Source organism: Halichoerus grypus, chromosome 6, assembly GCF_964656455.1.
Source record: "Halichoerus grypus chromosome 6, mHalGry1.hap1.1, whole genome shotgun sequence".
NCBI lineage: Eukaryota > Metazoa > Chordata > Mammalia > Carnivora > Phocidae > Halichoerus > Halichoerus grypus.
Genome location: NC_135717.1, coordinates 119,027,200 through 119,045,051, shown reverse-complemented (window position 1 = coordinate 119,045,051; position 17,852 = coordinate 119,027,200). Strand labels below are relative to the sequence as shown.

Sequence of the window (17,852 nt, the reverse complement as noted above, 5' to 3'; positions counted from 1 at the left end):
GGTTGGTGAATGGTTAAATAAAATGCAGTGTATCCATATTATGGAATATTATTTGGCTATAAAAGGGAATGAAGTGCTGATATATGCTACAACATGGATGAACCTTGAAAACATTATGTTCAGTAAAAGAAGCCATATATTCAAAAGAAGATCATATATTCTATGTTTCTGTTGATATGAAATGTCCAGAATAGGCAAATCTGTAGGGGCAGAAAATAGGGTAGTGGTGGCTGGAAGGATGGGAAATGGCGAATGAGGAGTGACCACTAATGAGTTTCTTTTGGGGGTGATGAAAATGTCCTAGAATTACTGATGATTGTTGTGCAATTCTGTTACTATCCAAAAAACCACTGAAAATGTACAATTTAAAGGGTTATGTTTTATGGTATGTAAATTACATCTCAATAAAGCTGTTTGATTAAAAAAAAGAATATAGAAATTCTATATGTACTGATAAAGGATCACCTATATATTAACTGAAAGAAAGCAAGGTTCAAATCAGTGATTATATGCTATCATTTGTGTGAAAAGAGAAAATAAGAATACATATCCACATTTGTTAGTATTTGCATTAAAAACTCTGAAAAGTTACCCAAGAAACTATTAAAAATGGTTACCTGTGGGGGTGGAGGTGGGAATGGGGCACATGGAATGGGGTGGGAATTAGACTTTCACCATTAATATTTTTATATATTTTGATTTTTGAGCTACCTGAATGTATTGCTTACTCAAGAATAAAAAAATTGGATGGGGCGGCTGGGTGGCTCAGTCGTTAAGCATCTGCCTTCAGCTCAGGTCATGATCCTGGGGTCCTGGGATCGAGCCCCGCATCGGGCTCCCTGCTCGGCGGGAAGCCTGCTTCTCCCTCTCCCACTCCCCATGCTTGTGTTCCTACTCTCGCTATCTCTCTATCTGTCAAATAAATAAAATCTTTAAAAAAAAAGAACAAAAAAATTGGAAAGAAAGCATAACGAATGCAAAACTACAATAATAATAAAGGGGCAACTACAGGCGCTTGTTGCTAATTAGTAATTTAGGCCTACTGTTGCTAGGCCTTCTGTTTTTTTTTTTTTTTTTTTCACAAGAAGCTGGAAGTTTCAGTATTGACAATTATTTTTATTTTTTATTTATTTATTTATTTTTTTAAAGATTTTATTTATTTATTTGACAGAGAGAGACACAGCGAGAGAGGGAGCACAAGCAGGGGGAGCGGCAGGCAGAGGGAGAAGCAGGCCCCCCACGGAGCAGGGAGCCCGATGCAGGGCTCGATCCCAGGACCCTGGGATCATGACCTGAGCCGAAGGCAGACGCCCAACGACTGAGCCACCCAGGCGCCCCCCGACAATTATTTTTAAAGTTTTACAACAGGGGTGCCTGGCTGGCTCAGTTGATAGAGCACGTGACTCTTGGTCATGAGTTTGAGTCCCACGTTGGGCATAGAGATTACTTAAAAACAACAACATACTATGCAAACCAAACAAAACCACCTCTGTGTGTGAGAGTTGGCTCACCGGTGACTTTGCTTAGACTGTGAGCTTCATGAGGACAGGGCTATGGCCTTTTCTTCCTCTTTTTTTTTTTTTTTTTAATTTTTATTTTATTAAGTAAGCACTGTGCCCAACATGGGACTTGAACTCACTGACTGAGCCAGCCAGGCACCCCAGGGTCTATGTCTTTTGCTCTCCATTGTATCTCTAGTGGCCATCAAAGTGCTTGGCAAATACTAGATACTGAACAAATAATTGAAAGAAGGAAGGGAGGAAGAGAAGGGGGCGGTCCAGAAGGCAGATAACAAAAAGTTGAGTGCTGTTATCCTCTGAATATTGTTACTACCTTCATTACAGCCCTTTGGATTCCTTTCACCTCTCTCCTGTGTTGGAGGTGTTCGATTTGGTCTGATTCTCTGTCTTTTGTCTATGACCCAGTTTTGGTTTATTTGTTTTGTTTTATCTCTGGAAGTCTTTGGATCCTCCACTGTTCTAAGACAATATTATAATCTATCTTCGTATTGGTCATTCAGTGGATCCTTTTAATTTTTCCTTCTGTTCTATAAAGCTTTCTTTGATTTCTTTCCCCTTTTTTCCTTCCTTTTCTGAAATTTCTATTACTTGACTATTGGGCCTTTTGGATTGATCTAAAGTTCTTTTCTTTGTCCATCTCTTTATATTTTTATCTTTCTGTGTGATTTTCTTGGCATCGTTTTATTTCTAATTTTTCATTTCACTTGTCATATTTTTAAAATCCTAGAGTGTCTTGCTGTTCTCTGAGTATTCCTTTTTGAGGGCGACCTATTTTTTAATGAATGCAATATCTTCTGGAAATTTTGAGGCTTTCTTCTCCCTGCATTTCTTTTCTTCCACCAAATGCCTTTTTTCAGTTTGCCTGTTTTTACCTCTGTGGTTCAGGTTAGGGGCTTTCCTGTAGTGTCTGGTAATCTCTGGCTGGCTGGTTGCTCACATTGAAGAGGAAGGCATGAAGGCATATTGGAAGGCCGAAGTGCATGGATAGGCCATATTGACTTGTGGGCACCACTGACCAGGAGATCAGGTGAGGACTGAAATAAGAGCATCAGGAGGTCTTTTCTCCAGGGCTATCGAGGTCAATTTCTCTGGAGAGGAATCCTCTAGTCTGCTGGCCCTGGAGGGCTTACCCCTGGCCACTGGTTCTGAATGCTGGTTACGAGAAAGAAGTTGATTTGATAGTAACTTCCTCCTAATCCTCCTGTATTTGGGGCATTGCCTCATGCTCACCTGCTGTGCCTCAAGTCTCTAAGTCCTGGCCTCCCTAAGTCCCACCCTACCTGTTTCAGTTGCTCTAGAAAACAGATCTCTTGCTTCTTTGGAAGCAGGGGGAAAGGAGGGTTGTTGCCTGACTGAATAGATAGGGGGAGGAGAGTGAGGGTCTAATTGTTCCTTATACACACTTCTACAAATCCTTCCTGCCTTCCAAGATGGCTAATGTTTCCAATTCCTGAGCCTTTCTGGGCTTCTGCCCCAAGAACCAGCTTGTTTCCCATTGGCATAGCCTTACAAGGACATACTGGTTTTGGCTTTCTGCCATGTGCTAAACCAGTTACCACTTCTCATCTGCTTTCTATCTTCTGCGATTATTGACATCTCTCATCTCTCCTCATTTGCTTTATTCTTCTGAATTTATTTTTTATTTTTATTTTTTTAAAAGATTTTATTTATTTATTTGACAGAGAGAGAGGGAACACAAGCAGAGGGAGCGGGAGAGGGAGAAGCAGGCTCCCGGCAGAGCAGGGAGCCCGATGTGGGGCTCGATCCCAGGACCCTGAGAATCACGACCTGAGCCGAAGGCAGATGCTTAATGATTGAGCCACCCAGGCGCCCCTATTCTTCTGAATTTAAAATTCCACTGATGTAATTTTAGTTGGGTTTCAGGAAGGAATAGTGGTAAATGTAGGTGTTTAATCTGCTGTGTTTAATTGGAATGAGCACAGAGACCATGAATGTATAGCAATATCAATTTGAATGGTTGAGTGGCTTTTACTAGCAGAATCCAGCAGTCCTGGTGGATTTGGTAAGAGAAGGATTGGCCAGTTGGATTGGAGTTTCCCCAGGTGGGTCTGGTGGAAGGACCAAAGGGCCGAGGAGTTGAGGATTTTGCACAAAGAGTGGTTGAAACAACAAAACATACAATCTAGGTTGCATAAGCGAAGGAAAGAAAGATATGAGGGAGTTGATGGTTAGAGGAGTTGATGGACTAGAGATCCCATGAAGTCTGAAGAAACGTGAATTTTTTAACAAACCCTACTTGGTCCTACCAGCATCTTCTCAGCCTGGGGCTGAAGCCCTGTTCCTAACTCCATTCAGGTTTCTTTGCTTTATCATTCTATTTTGCAGGTTAACATCATTCTTCTTTTTAAAAAAAAAAAAAAAACTCTGGGTGCCTGGGTGGCTCAGTCGGTTAAGTGTCTGCCTTCGGCTCAGGTCATGATCCCAGGGTCCTGGGATTGAGCCCTGCATCGGGCTCCTTGCTCAACAGGGAGCCTACTTCTCCCTCTGCCTGCCGCTCCTTCTGCTTGTGCTCTCTCTCTCTGTGTGTCAAATAAATAAAATCTTTTAAAAAAATTTAAATAAATAAAAGGAAAAGAAAAACTCTTGGGGTGGTTCAGTTGGTTGAGCATCAACTCTTGGTTTCGGCTCAGGTCATGGTCTCATGGGTTGTGGGATTGATCCCTGAGTCAAGCCCTGAGTCAGGCTCTGCGCTCATTGGGGAGTCTGCTTGAAGATTCTCTCTTTCCCCCTCTGCCCCTCCCTCCATTCCCACGCTCGCGCATGCGAGCTCTCTCTCTCTCAAATAAATAAATTTTAAAAAAAGGAAAAGAAAAACTCTTTGCAGGCAGGGGCTCTTCCCTCTCTCAGGTACCCAGGGCAGGATTCTGTATGTGGAACAAGGGTGGTGATGTCTCACTTCTCTGTTTATCCCTGGAAGAAACTGGGAGTGTTCAGAGCCCTCCAGATTTCATTTCTGAGCTGTGACTGAGGTGGAAAGGATAAAGAAGGTCCTGGGAGGGGAGGATGGAGTCTCCCCTAGAGACCCATTCTTCGGAGCTTGGGGAAAAGCATTCCTCCTGCTAGGAGACTCCCTTTGTTAACCAGTTGTTCCCTCCTTACAAACCTCTTGCAACCTGTTTTCTACCCCCTACTCAGAAAATTCTCCCTTGGCCTGCTTGTCATATCTCCTGGCCTGAGTTCCTGTGAACGCCAGCAGATGCCTTGGAGGGTCTCTCTTGAAAACTTCTTTTATAGAAACGGAGGCCCTGAGGTGTCGTCACTCCTGGCCCAGTGGTCTTTGCAGCACAGCAAACTCAGGGCCTGAGAGAGCCTCGAGAGAGGCAATCGAGCCTGATGGTTAGGGGCAGGGCTTCAGAGCCCACCAAGCCTGGGTTCAGACCCAGCATGGCCAGGTGCCGGCTGTGTGATCTGAACCAGTTACACACGTAGCATCTCTGGAATCTCAGTTTAAATGTGGGCAATAAACTTACCTGAACAGTTGTAAAGATGATAATAATACATATTAAGTACAGAGTGTGGCATGTGGTAAGTGCTTCGTTGGTACCTATCTTTCTTTGCTTCTCCCCCTCAAGCCTCTCCGCCCAAACGCCCCCCTGCTGCCACCTGTCAGGGGAGCTAAAGGGACACGGAGAAAGGATTGGCTCTTTCATTCTCAGGGTTTGGGTCAGCTCCGCTCTGTCCCCCAAACCCAATCTACTGAGGAAAAGTTTAAGGGTTGGACCGCTAGGGTTCCTTGAACCTGTGTTTTCAACTAGTGTGGGGTCCAGTGACTGCTGACAGTGGATTAAATCAGAGCAACCCACCTTGAGGAAGTTTCTTCTTCATATTCCCTTGACCTTCTCACCCACTCATTTGGGGGGTTCCTAGGCCTTAGTGTTTTCCCCTCCTCCTGGCCATCTCTCCGAACATTTTCTCCCATGGGGAATGGAGCCCGTCACAAGGCTCCGGCTGTACGCTGACTCTCAAATCTGCTTTCTGTTCTAACAGCTCATCAGAGCTTTGGGCCGACCTCCTCATTGCTCTGTCCTTTCCTACCCACACCACCCTTATTCAGATGTGCATCGCTTCTTGCCTGGTTTACAGCAACACCCTGTGAATTCTGCATCCTGTGCTGTATACGGGTCTGAGCATCAGTTTCATCACATTGTTCCTTGCCACCAAGTCTTTCGTCTTTCAGTGAGTTCCTATTTTCTTTTTTTTTTTTAGATTTTATTTATTTGAGAGAGCGAGAGCTTGAGCATGAGTGGGAGGGGGAAGGGTAGAAGCAGACTCCCTGCTGAGCAGGAAGCCCCACATGGGGTTCAATCCCAGGACCCCGAGATCATGACCTGAGCTGAAGGCAGACACTTAACTGACGGAGCCACCCAGGCGCCCCAATGAGTTCCGGTTTTCTGCAGGATAAAATCTAGATCTCTGGGCCTGGCTGGGGCTCAGGGCTCCCCATAATCTGATACAACTCTGCCCACCCCGCCTTTGCTCCAGTATCATCCTTGCAGACCTCCCTCCAGCCAGCCAGGCGCCCTTCATTGACCTTCCCTCAAGCCATACTTCTTCCCCATGTCAGCTCATGGCATCACCCTACCCCCAAATGTTCTCTTTCTCCCTTTTGCTAATCTCATTTCTCCTGCCTTCTTTCAAGATTCAGCTCCAGCCCCGCTGCAGATCTTCCCCAGCCTTCAGCTGCCATCCTCCATCCATCTCTCTTCCTCAGTAGCGCGTGGGGTCAGCATCCAGCCTAGCCCAGGCTGGGACTGCTGCCCGTGCATCTGTGCCCTCCCAGCAGACAGGGAGACTTTCTCAGTCCCAAGCATCCGGTCATGAACACAGTTGGTGCTCACTTCAGACAACCGCTTTCTGTGTATTGAGCACTCTCAGGCTGCAAGGCCCAGGATTACACTTGTTTAACAAAATCCTTCCTCAACATACCCCCTTTCCTTCCTGCTCTAGGAGAGGGCTTTAGAAATCAGGCTGGTTCTTTGGGGGTGGGGGTGCAAAGAGATAAAGCATTTCACCTCCACCTATCTCAGGCTCCCTCCCCTTCTGTCTCCAGGGTCAGGGGCAGCAGCTTCCTGCCAAACATTCTCCACTAAGTCCCCTCTCCAGCCCTCCACTTCACAGTGATTCTTCCTGGCTGCTCTCTCAACCCTGGTGTTAATGCTTTTGCCTTTCATTGCATTTCCCCCTTCTTCGTGTCAGCTAATGATTATTCAGGGACTTATCTCAACCGGTTGTCCCTATCCCAAATCTCTAAGTTCTCTTCAGGGCAAGGGTCATGAGAGTGATCTCATGGTCACGTGAGTGCTGCCTATACCTCACTCCCTCCGCTGTCCTGGTCCTAACACTCTCAAAAGCTAGTCGCGTGCCCTGCCTCCAGCGCACCTGAACAGAGACCTGAGTGGAAAGGTAAGCCTGTCGTCTTTGCCTGAGGCAGGCAGTGACCGCAAGTTTCCACCTGCTCAGCACTCACTGCCTTTTTCTTCCCCACCTGTTGCTGCTGACGTTCTCCCTGGGCGCTTGCTTGCCCTTGTCTGTACAGTGAAGGCAGGGACTCAGCTGCAGGACAGGGGCCGGAGGCCTGCTCTGTGGTTGCGGTTCTTGCTGGTTAGGTCCAGGTGGGATACGCTGGGCTGAGTAGGGAGTAACTCCTGCTTTGCTCACAGATTTTATCCTGATGGCTGACTCTAAACCACTCTTCTCCCTTGATGGGGACCCCATGGCTGCAGAAGCCTTGCTCCGGGATGTGTTTGGGATTGTTGTGGATGAGGTCATTCGGAAAGGGACCAGTGCCTCCGAGAAGGTGGGTCCTTTCCCTCTCCTCCTGCCCATCATTCCTGGCTCAGAACTTTCCTCCTCCCACAAGCCTTCGGCCCAGAATTCATCAGTCTCGCTGAATGCATCAGGGATTATATGCTGGGTCATACTGTGTATATCTACCCTTGTTCATGAGTTGCTTTGGAAATATTCCTAACTCATTTTATGTGCAAGCTGAGAGGTGGTTTGGGCAGCCAGTTAATGGGGGGTGTCCATGGGCCCCCGGAACCTCCCGCTTCTCCCGCCAGGTCTGCGAGTGGAAGGAGCCTGAGGAGCTGAAGCAGCTGCTGGACCTGGAGCTGCGCAGCCAGGGCGAGGCGTCGGAGCAGATCCTGGCACGGTGCCGGGAGGTGATCCGCTATAGTGTGAAGACCTGTGGGTCCTGGGCTGTGGCGGGAGGAGTGTCTGGAGTTGTCCGTTTGTCCGTCTGCAGCTGCACTCTGAGCTCCCTGCCCCCCCGCCTTCTCCAGGTCACCCGCACTTCTTCAACCAGCTCTTCTCAGGGTTGGATCCCCATGCTCTGGCAGGGCGCATTGTCACTGAGAGCCTCAACACCAGCCAGTGAGTCAACCCGAGGCCCCTTACCCCCACCTCACAAAGGCTTGGATTTGCTGGAGACATACCCCAGGGGTAGGGAGGAGAATGGTTTTGCACCCTCCCCCCCCCCCCCCCCCCCCGTTTCCTGGCATCTCTGCCGGCAGTCTTTCTCTTTGTACCCTTTGGGCTCCCTTTCTCCCAGCTTTCTCATGCCTCCTGACCCCCAGTTCTTCCTCATTCTTGCTTCCCTGGCTCTTGGTCACCAGGTCATTCCTCCCTTTGGACCTTTCCTTCCTCATTGTCCGCACCTCCTTTCCCTACTCCTCTGAGAGTCGGACCTGGCTAGCCTTCCTTCCTCTTTTCCCTTCTCATCCCCCCCTCTCCTGGCAGGTACACTTATGAAATCGCCCCCGTGTTTGTGCTCATGGAAGAAGAGGTGTTGAAGAAACTCCGGGCCCTGGTGGGCTGGAGCTCTGGGGATGGGGTCTTCTGCCCTGGTATGTGAGAAGGAGGGGGGGCTCTCTTTGGTCTTTTTGAGGGTTCCTCCTCCCCCACGATTTTCTTGCTCTATGCTGGCAGGGAGGGATTCCTCTTTGTTTCCTCTCCAGCTGGGCTGGGGCCAAACCTGAGAGAAGCTGCCCAGTCCCCTGTATCCTCATGTTTGCCAAACAGTCCATGGGATCAGCACTCCAGTGCCTGCTCTGGGGAGGGGAGGCCCTGTCCTGGGTCAGCCCAGGATATGGAGGGGAGTAGTCTGGGGGATCTGCGAATCCCGGGGCTGTTTGGGGTTATCAGCAGGCCCTTCGGAGATCCCTGGGAGCCTGTCACTCATGCTTCTTTGATCAGCTCTCCTGGGTGGAGAGGTCAGGGGGAGCAAGCTCCAGTTTTGACCCACGGCTCCTCCCTCTTACCACCTTCCCTGCGACAGGTGGCTCCATCTCCAACATGTATGCCGTGAACCTGGCCCGCTATCAGCGCTACCCGGATTGCAAGCAGAGGGGCCTCCGGGCGCTGCCGCCCCTGGCACTCTTCACATCAAAGGAGGTGGGAAGAGGCATAGACCTACCCTGGGCTCCTGATGCTAATGTCCAGCCAGCTGAGTCTGCCTGCCCAGACCCATCTCTAGGGCCAGCCTGCCTCCAGGCAGAAGTGCTTCCTTCCAGTCAAGGGGCCGAGTAAACACTCCCGTTCACCTTGCCTTCTGAGTGGAGGTAGCAAAGGGACAATGAGTGCCGCAGACATAGTCCACACCCTTTCTACTCAGAGTGTGGTCTGTGGACCAGTAGCAGCAGTATCACCTGGGAGCTTGTCAGAAACGCAGACTGGCAGGCCCCACCCCAGACACGCTGAATATGAATCTGCATTTGAACCAGACATCCTAGTGATTTGGAGGCACACGAACATTCGAACATTCGAGAAGCCTTGGTCTTCAGAGTCTTATCTGTTGCAGCTCACACATTTACCAGTGTCTCTCTCCTCCCTATCCTTCCTGCCCTCTTGCCTCTAGCCTAATCTGCCCTCTGCCTTTCTCCATAGTGTCATTACTCCATCAAGAAGGGAGCTGCTTTTCTGGGACTTGGCACCAACAGTGTCCGAGTAGTCAAGACAGATGAGAGGTAAAGGTCCTTCTGTTCACATGGCTCAGACCCAGCCTGGCACAGCGTGCCCTCCTGCTGCTAGAAGCTCTGGCCTCAGGCCCATGCCCCAAGTGGGCTTTTGTCCCCTCTCTGTTCCTACACAGTTGCCCCTTCTGTCTATCAATGCCTGCTGGAGTCTCTCGCCCTGTCCCCTGAGGTCCGCTTACCCCTCTTAGGAAAAAATCAACATTATGGCCTCTGCGTAGCTAACCCCACATTACCCTGCTCTCAACAGTTCTGCCTCCTAGCTGAGAAAACCAATTACTTCTTTACCCAATCAGTTTTCTTCTCCAGAGGGAAAATGGTTCCTGAGGATCTGGAGAGGCAGATCAGTCTGGCCGAGGCTGAGGTGAGTGAGTGAGGGGCGCTGAGACAGTGGAGCAGAACCCCTTGGTCTTTTCTTGGAGGCTTCCCTGGGCTCTCCCCACTCAAGGTGCTGCTCAATCCCTCTTCTTCTTCTTCTTCTTTTTTTTTTTAAATTTTATTTATTTATTTGACAGAGAGAGACACAGCGAGAGCAGGAAACACAAGTAGGGGGAGTGGGAGAGGGAGAAGCAGGCTTCCCGCAGAGCAGGGAGCCCGATGTGGGGCTCGATCCCAGGACCCTGGGATCATGACCCAAGCCGAAGGCAGACGCTTAACAACTGAGCCACCCAGGCGCCCTCAATCCCTCTTCTTGACCTCTGTGCCCGTCTCCCCTGTGGGCTGAAGTAATCAGTGGGAAGCCTGAGGAATGACACTCTATGCTGCTCTTGGGGACTTTGCCGAGACCCATGGGCAGGACCAGACCCCAAGAGTCAGGAGCAAGCCTGAGTCACTGAGCATAATACAGAACTTATCACATAGGGTTGTTGCAAACATTACATGAGTTAGTATAAATGCACTTGGAACAGTGAAGGACTATATAAATACTACTGCCCATTATTGTTTTTATTGTTATTATTGGAGTACTGCATAGCCATTTAAAAGAATAAGGTGGGTATATGTATACCAACATGAAAATACCTGCATTATATATTTAAGTAGACCTATATAAAGTATATATAGCATGTTACAGTACAGAATAAACACTTTGAACCTATGGTTATTTATTTTTACTTTTTAAAATTTTTAAAAAAGATTTTATTTATTTGAGAGAGAGAGAGAGAGCGTGCACAGGGGTTGGGAGGGGCAGAGGGAGAGGGAGAAGCAGGCTCCCCACTGAGCAGGGAGCCCTATGCGGGCTCAATCCCAGGACCCTGGGATCATGACCTGAGCCGAAGGCAGATACTTAACTGACTGAGCCACCCAGGTGCCCCAGAACCTATGGTTATTTAGAATAATATATACTTATTGATATATTGATGTTACGTCTGGGTAGCAATGTGAGCAGCAACTAGAATAGTGGAGTACCACTTTTATTGTACAAATAAATACTTTTTTTTTTTTGGTAATCGCTGTATTGAGATATCGTTCACATGCCCTACAATTCACCCAGTTATAGTGTCCAATTCAGTTGTTTTTAACAGAGTTGTGTAACCATCACTACAATAAATATTAGAACATTTTGGGGTGCCTGGGTGGCTCAGTCGTTCAGCGTCTGCCTTCGGCTCAGGTCATGATCCCAGGGTCCTGGGATCGAGCCCCACATCGGGCTCCCTGCTCTGCAGGAAGCCTGCTTCTCCCTCTCCCACTCCCCCTGCTTGTGTTCCCTCTCTCACTGTGTCTCTCTCTGTCAAATAAATAAATAAAATCTTTAAAAAAAAAAAAAGAACATTTTCATCACCCCAAAAAAGAAACCACACACCCTTTAGCCATCAATCCCCAATTTTCCCCAAACCTCCTACTAGGCAACACTCAGTGAGTTTGTGTCTCGATGGATCTGCCTATTGTAGATTTTTCATATAAATGGACTTACACTATGCATGGTCTTTTGTGATGAACTTCTTTTACTTAGCATACTGTCTTCGAGGTTCATCCTTGTAGAGTCTCTCAGCACTTCATTCCTTTCATTGCTGCATAGTATTCCATTGTATTGGATCTACCACATTTCATTTATCTGTTCATCAGTTGATGGACATTTGGGTTTCCACTTTCTAGCAATTCTGAGTAACGCCGCTCTGACCATTTGTGTACAAGTGTGTGTGAACGTATATTTTTCATTTCTCTTGGTTATATACCTGGGGACAGAATTGCTGACTCATCTGGTAATTCTGTATTTAACTTTTGAGGAGCTGCCAGACTGTTTTTTCAAAGTGGCTGTACCAGTTTCCAGTCCTACCAGCAGCAGATGAGGGTTCCAGTTTCTCCACATTCTCACCAACACTTGTTATTTCCTTTTTTCCTAGTCTGTTTGTTTGCTTCAATTGAAGTATGATTAATATAAAGTGTGAAGTTAGTTTCAGGTGTACCACCTATTGATTCAACAGTTCTGTTTATACAGTACTCGGTGCTCACCACGATAAGTGTACTCATTATCTGTCACCATGCATTATTACAATATTATTGACTAGACTCCCTATGCTGTGTTTTCATCCCCATGACTTGTTTATTTTATAACTGAAAGTTTGTACCTCCTAATCCACTCTATTTCACCCATCTCCCCCAACCTCCCTTCTGCAACCACCAGTTTGTTTTTTGTGTTTGAGTCTGTTTCTTTCCTTCTCTGTGCATTTGTTTTGTTTTTTAGATTCCACATATAAGTGGAATGATATGGTATTTTGTCTTTCTCTGTCTGACTTATTTCACTTAGTATTATACTCTCTAGGTGCATCCATGTTGTTGCAAATGGCAAGATCTCATTCTTTTTATGGCTGAGTAATATTCCATGGTGTGTGTGTGTGCGTGCACGCGCACACACACACACACACACACACACACACATATGTATACTACATCTTCTTTATTCATCTATTGACGGGCACTTAGGTTGCTTTCATATCTTGGGTATTGTAAATAATGCTGCAATAAACATAGGGGTGCATATATCTTTTCAAATTAGTGTTTTCATTTTCTTTGGGTAAATAGTAGTGGAATTATGGATCATATGGTAATTCTATTTTTAAGTTTTTGAGGAGCAGTGTCTGCACCAGTTTACATTCCTACCAACGGCACAGGGGCTCCCTTTTCTCCACATTGTTGCCGACACTTGTTTCTTGTCTTTTCAATTCTAGCCATTCTGACAGGTGTGAGGTAATATCTCATTGTGGTTTTGATTTGCATTTCCCTGATGATGAGTCATGTTGAGCATCTTTTCATGTGTCTGTTGGTCATCTGTATGTCTTCTTTTAAAAAATGTCCATTCAGGTCCTCTGTATTTATTTATTTGTTTGTTTATGATTGTTTTAATTTTTATTTTTTTAAAAGATTTTATTTATTTATTTGACAGAGAGAGACTCAGCGAGAGAGGAAACAGAAGCAGGGGGAGTGGGAGAGGGAGAAGCAGGCTCCAGGCCAAGCAGGGAGCCCGATGTGGGGATTGATCCCAGGACCCTGGGATCATGACCTGAGCCGAAGGCAGACGCTTAACGACTGAGCCACCCAGGCGCCCCTGTTTGTTTATGATTTTTAAGTAATCTCTACACCCAGTGTGGGGCTTCTGCTTTTTTCCTTTCCAATCTGGATGCCCCTTATTTTATTTTCTTACCTAATTGCCCTGCTAGAACTTTAGTATAATGTTGAATAGAAGTGGGGAGAGTGGGCATCCTTGTCATGTTCCTGATCTTAGGGGGAAGGCTTTCAGTCTTTCAGCTTTGAGTACGATATTAGCTGTGGGTTTTTTGTAGTTGCCCTTTATTAGGTTGAGAATGTTCCCTTCAACTCTTAGTTTGTTGAGTATTTTCATCAAGAAGGAGTGTTGGATTTTGTCAAATGTTTTTCTGTGTCTATTGAGATGTGTTTTTTTCCCCTTTATTCTGTTGATAAGAGTGTATTACATTGGGGCACCTGGGTGGCTCAGTCGTTAAGCATCTGCCTTCGGCTCAGGTCATGATCCTGGGGTCTTGGGATTGAGCCCTGCATCGGGCTCCCTGCTCGGCAGGAAGCCTGCTTCTCCCTCTCCCACTCCCCCTGCTTGTGTTCCCTCTCTCACTGTCTCTCTTTCTGTCAAATAAATAAAAAAAATCTTAAAAAAAAAAAAGAGTGTATTATATTAATTGATTTTTGGATGCTAAACTGAGCTTGTGCTCTTGGGACAAATTATTTTGTCATAACATATAATTTTTTTATATGTTGCTGATTTTGGTTTGCTAGTGTTTTGTAGATTTTTATATCTATGTTCAAAGAGATATTGTCTGAGGTTTTCTTGTGATGTTTCATCTAGTTTTGGTATCAGGGTAATACTTGCCTCATAGGATGAATTCAGAAGTGTTCCTCTTCTGTTTTTTAGAATATTTGCGAAGAACTGGTATCAGTTCTTTTTTAAATGTATTATAGAATTCATCAGCAAAGCCATATGGGCCTGGGCTTTTCCTTGTGGTCGTTTTTAAAAATAAAAATTCAAGTTCTTCATGAACTTTTGTACCATTAGAATTTTTTAAATAGCATTTTGATCTTCAAGACACTAAAAGTTTTTGGAAGTGTGTGAGCTTTGGAAATAGACCAGCAGACAGACCTAGGATTGAATTCCATCTCCGGAGCTTCAGCTTGGGGGTGAATTTCTTAACACCTCTGAATCTGAGTGTCCTCACCTGTGAACTAAGGGGGACGGTAGCATGTTGTAAGGTTGAAAGGGCCCAGGCCAGGCCTGCGGTAAGAGTTAGAGACGGCTCGGCCCTAGAACCTGGGTGGCTTTTTAGATCCCTTCACAGTCTCTGTCTCCTCCTGCGTCGTTGCCACAGGGTGCCGTGCCGTTCCTGGTCAGTGCGACGTCTGGCACAACCGTGCTGGGGGCCTTTGACCCCCTGGACGCGATTGCTGACGTGTGCCAGCGTCACGGGCTGTGGCTGCATGTGGATGTGAGTGAGCCTTGGGCCTGAGGGTGGGGTGGGCTGAGCCAAGGCCAAGGCCCACGTTATTCCTTTTGCTCCACAGGCCGCCTGGGGTGGGAGCGTCCTGTTGTCACAGACACATAGACATCTCCTGGATGGGATCCAGAGGTGCATACGGCCACCTACTTCCTGAATCCCACCCTTCAATTCCTTGACCCAGAGAATAGTCCTGGACTAGGGCTCTTCCGATGGGAAGGAGGGAAGGAGGTTGGTGGGAGGGGCGCTGGAGAGATGGTGGACTGGGGCTGGGCAGTCAGACATCAGACGCGGGAATTCTTCCTGACTCCTGGGCCGGGGTGAGACTCAAGCCCCTTCACTGAAGATATGGTAAAGGAGGGGGGCTCTGGTTGAGGAGCAGCCAGCCGATCCAGCTTTGCTCTGCCCCCCCCACCCCTCCCCCTGCAGGGCTGACTCGGTGGCCTGGAATCCTCACAAGCTTCTGACAGCAGGCCTGCAGTGCTCCGCTCTTCTTCTCCGGGATACCTCGGTGGGTCGGCCCTGCCCTCTCCTCACTCCACCTCCCACCCTGGATCTCTGTCTTTTTCTCTGGCCCACCTTCGAGAGGGGCCTGGCCTTATTATGTCCTCCTCACCATCCCGTCTGAAGCCCAGTATCCATGACCAGCCTCATCCCCTGTACTGCCCCCCCCTCCCCCACTGTGGCCTGTCTTCAAGCAAAGGAAGAGGTTTCCAGCTTGCAGTTGTAATTGAAGGGATCCTAGGCTGAATCTGGGAAGAATTCTGGGTATTGGGAGAAAACCCAGAGAAAGGGGCCTAGTGGCAGGGAAAGAATGGGTGGTCTGAGCTGAGAAATCCCCGTGTGCCCCTCTGGAGGAGGCCTCGGTGGGGGGGGGGTCTACAGTCTTCCCCACACTCCCCCCCACCCCAACCAACAGAACCTGCTTAGGCGCTGCCACGGGTCCCAGGCCAGCTACCTCTTCCAGCAAGACAAGTTCTATGACGTGGCTCTGGACACTGGAGATAAGGTGGTGCAGTGTGGCCGCCGCGTGGACTGTCTGAAGCTGTGGCTCATGTGGAAGGCACAGGGCGGGCAAGGGCTGGAGCAGCGCATCGACCAGGCCTTCGCCCTTGCCTGGTAGGAGTGGGGGCGCTCCTACGTCCTCTCCCCTGGGGTTCCGTCTGGTCCATCCTGTCCCCACCCACTGCTCTGCTCCTCCCATTTTCTTGTTCTCGGGGTCTCTGGGTTCATTCTCTGCGTCTCTTCTGCTTCTGTGTCTCTGCTTTTTCTCCTCCATGTGTGATTTCTTTCTCTCTCTCTCTCTGTGTTCGCAGGTACCTGGTGGAGGAATTGAAGAAGCGAGAAGGATTTGAGTTGGTTATGGAGGTATGCATCCTCCTCCCCACCCCAGGCTATCCCACACAGCAAAGCCCTGACGGGGGAAGAGGGGCAGTAGGGGGGGATCATCCCCCTTCCACAGCTCACCCCTTCTCCTCCCTCATTCCTCCCAGCCGGAGTTTGTCAATGTGTGTTTCTGGTTTGTGCCCCCCAGCCTGCGGGGGAAGCAGGACAGCCCGGATTACAGTGAAAGGCTGGCTAAGGTAGGCTCTCTCTCTGGTCTCTGGTTATAGCCCAGTTTAGGGAACTGTGATGCTTCTGGTGTGTTTCTGCCCCCTGCTGGCTGTCAGTGGCATGGCAGGTCCCTTTGCTAGTCTTGCTCCTGAGGTGGGGGTGTGAACTGGAAGACAACCCCAACTGGTCCTCATTTCTGTGGGGGTGGGGATAGGAAATAAGGTATGTTCCTGGAAAATGACAAGAAGACAGAGAGGGATGTTACAGGAGAAGTCACCAGTGTGTAGTACGTAGTCCATGGGAGTTCTGCTGGGAGCTCGGGCCCAGGACAGCCGTATGAAGCCTTATTCCCTGATGCTGGGGGCGGAATGACTGTATAAGGCCGGTCCAGACATGCCTTCTAGAGGAAAGGAGATACGTCATGTCCCTAAGGATAGATTGGTGCTAGGTGCTGCAGATGATCTGAAAGGACAAGAATGTTCTTGCCCTTAAGGGGTTGTTTAGAAAACTAGAGTTACCTATCTGAAACCAATATGTTCAAGGCAATCTTGTAAATTACATGTTAGATTACAGGGTACAGATCATAGATATTCCAGGAATTCAGAGAGGGGAGAAGAAGGTGTTAAGGATGACAAAGGCTAGATGTTAGAGTAGAGCAGTGCTGGGAGTCAGGGAACAGTCAGGATTTGGCAGAAAATGGCCCGTGTGACAACTTGGAGATAGGTAAGATAGGAAATAATGCAGAAGCTGGAGAAGGGGGCGCCTGAGTGGCTCAGTCGTTAAGCATCTGCCTTCAGCTCAGGTCATGATCCCAGGGTCCTGGGATCGAGTCCCACATCGGGCTCCCTGCTCAGCGGGAAGCCTGCTTCTCCCTCTCCCTCTCCCCCTGCTTGTGTTCCTGCTCTCGCTATCTCTGTCTCTGTCAAATAAATAAATAAAATCTTAAAAAAAAAAAAAAAAGAAGAAGAAGCTGGAGAAGGCCAAGCAGGCAGGATGTAGTGGGAAAGGTGACCTGGGGCCAGGGTCAGGAGCTGAGCGATGAGTGCTCCCTCAGAAAGGTACCTGAGCGAGAGGGAAGTGCGCCTAGGGGAGCGTGCACTGAGGCTGCAGCTGGAAGTTCTCTCCAACCCTTCCACAGGTGGCCCCAGTACTCAAGGAGCGCATGGTGAAGGAGGGCTCCATGATGATCGGCTACCAGCCCCATGGGACCCGGGGCAACTTTTTCCGCATGGTTGTGGCCAACCCTGCGCTGACCCGGGCTGATATGGACTTCCTTCTCAACGAGCTGGAAAGGCTAGGCCGGGACCTCTGAGCCTCCTCCTCCTCCTCCTTGCTGCTGGCCCTGACACCACCCCCCCCACCACCCCCCACCCCCCGTCTCTGTGCATTCCCTTCCTGTGTTTTCAAGAACAGACTGACCTTAACAACCTTTCTGTGCCTTGATCCACTAACTGTCTAATTAAATATTTGCTACTAGGAGAATATTTAAATAAACTACAGTACATCCAGATGATGGAATGGTACTCTGCCATTAGAATTATGTTTAAAAACAAGATTTTTATTGATATGAGAAAAGATAATTTTAATATAATGCTATATTGAAAAAGCTGGATACAAGACTTTGTATATAGTAATATCTGAGTGGTGTTCATACATAGAAGACTGATAAAATGAAATATGCCAAATATTAATAATTTTCCCTGGGATGGGATTATAGGCAATTTAAAATTAATTTTTTATACATTTTGTGCTCTTCCCTTTTATTACATAATTAATATGCATTACTTTTATAATGGGGAAATAATAAAGTTAAACCTTCAACTATATTA

The 17,852-nt window shown here is 47.9% G+C and overlaps 1 protein-coding gene across 11 annotated transcripts in view; it reads left to right on the top strand.

The window, feature by feature from the left end:
• CSAD (cysteine sulfinic acid decarboxylase) overlaps window positions 1-17,852 on the top strand; it is a 26,883-nt gene extending 9,031 nt beyond the window's left edge. For 2 of the 11 annotated variants that reach the window (XM_078076019.1, XM_078076018.1), the window contains exons 2-16: window positions 5,596-5,717; window positions 7,202-7,338; window positions 7,601-7,727; window positions 7,823-7,913; window positions 8,280-8,386; window positions 8,818-8,933; window positions 9,426-9,505; window positions 9,821-9,875; window positions 14,344-14,460; window positions 14,537-14,601; window positions 14,899-14,980; window positions 15,389-15,588; window positions 15,786-15,837; window positions 15,963-16,052; window positions 17,162-17,852. In XM_078076019.1, coding sequence (XP_077932145.1) covers window positions 7,213-7,338; window positions 7,601-7,727; window positions 7,823-7,913; window positions 8,280-8,386; window positions 8,818-8,933; window positions 9,426-9,505; window positions 9,821-9,875; window positions 14,344-14,460; window positions 14,537-14,601; window positions 14,899-14,980; window positions 15,389-15,588; window positions 15,786-15,837; window positions 15,963-16,052; window positions 17,162-17,335 — 1,482 coding nt within the window. In that variant the 5' untranslated portion in view covers window positions 5,596-5,717; window positions 7,202-7,212 and the 3' untranslated portion in view covers window positions 17,336-17,852. Of the gene's footprint in view, window positions 1-5,578; window positions 5,718-7,201; window positions 7,339-7,600; window positions 7,914-8,279; window positions 8,387-8,817; window positions 8,934-9,425; window positions 9,506-9,820; window positions 9,876-14,343; window positions 14,461-14,536; window positions 14,602-14,898; window positions 14,981-15,388; window positions 15,589-15,785; window positions 15,838-15,962; window positions 16,053-17,161 lie in introns of those variants that run through there. The other 9 variants (XM_078076020.1, XM_078076023.1, XM_078076024.1 and 6 more) reach the window with 8 other exon arrangements.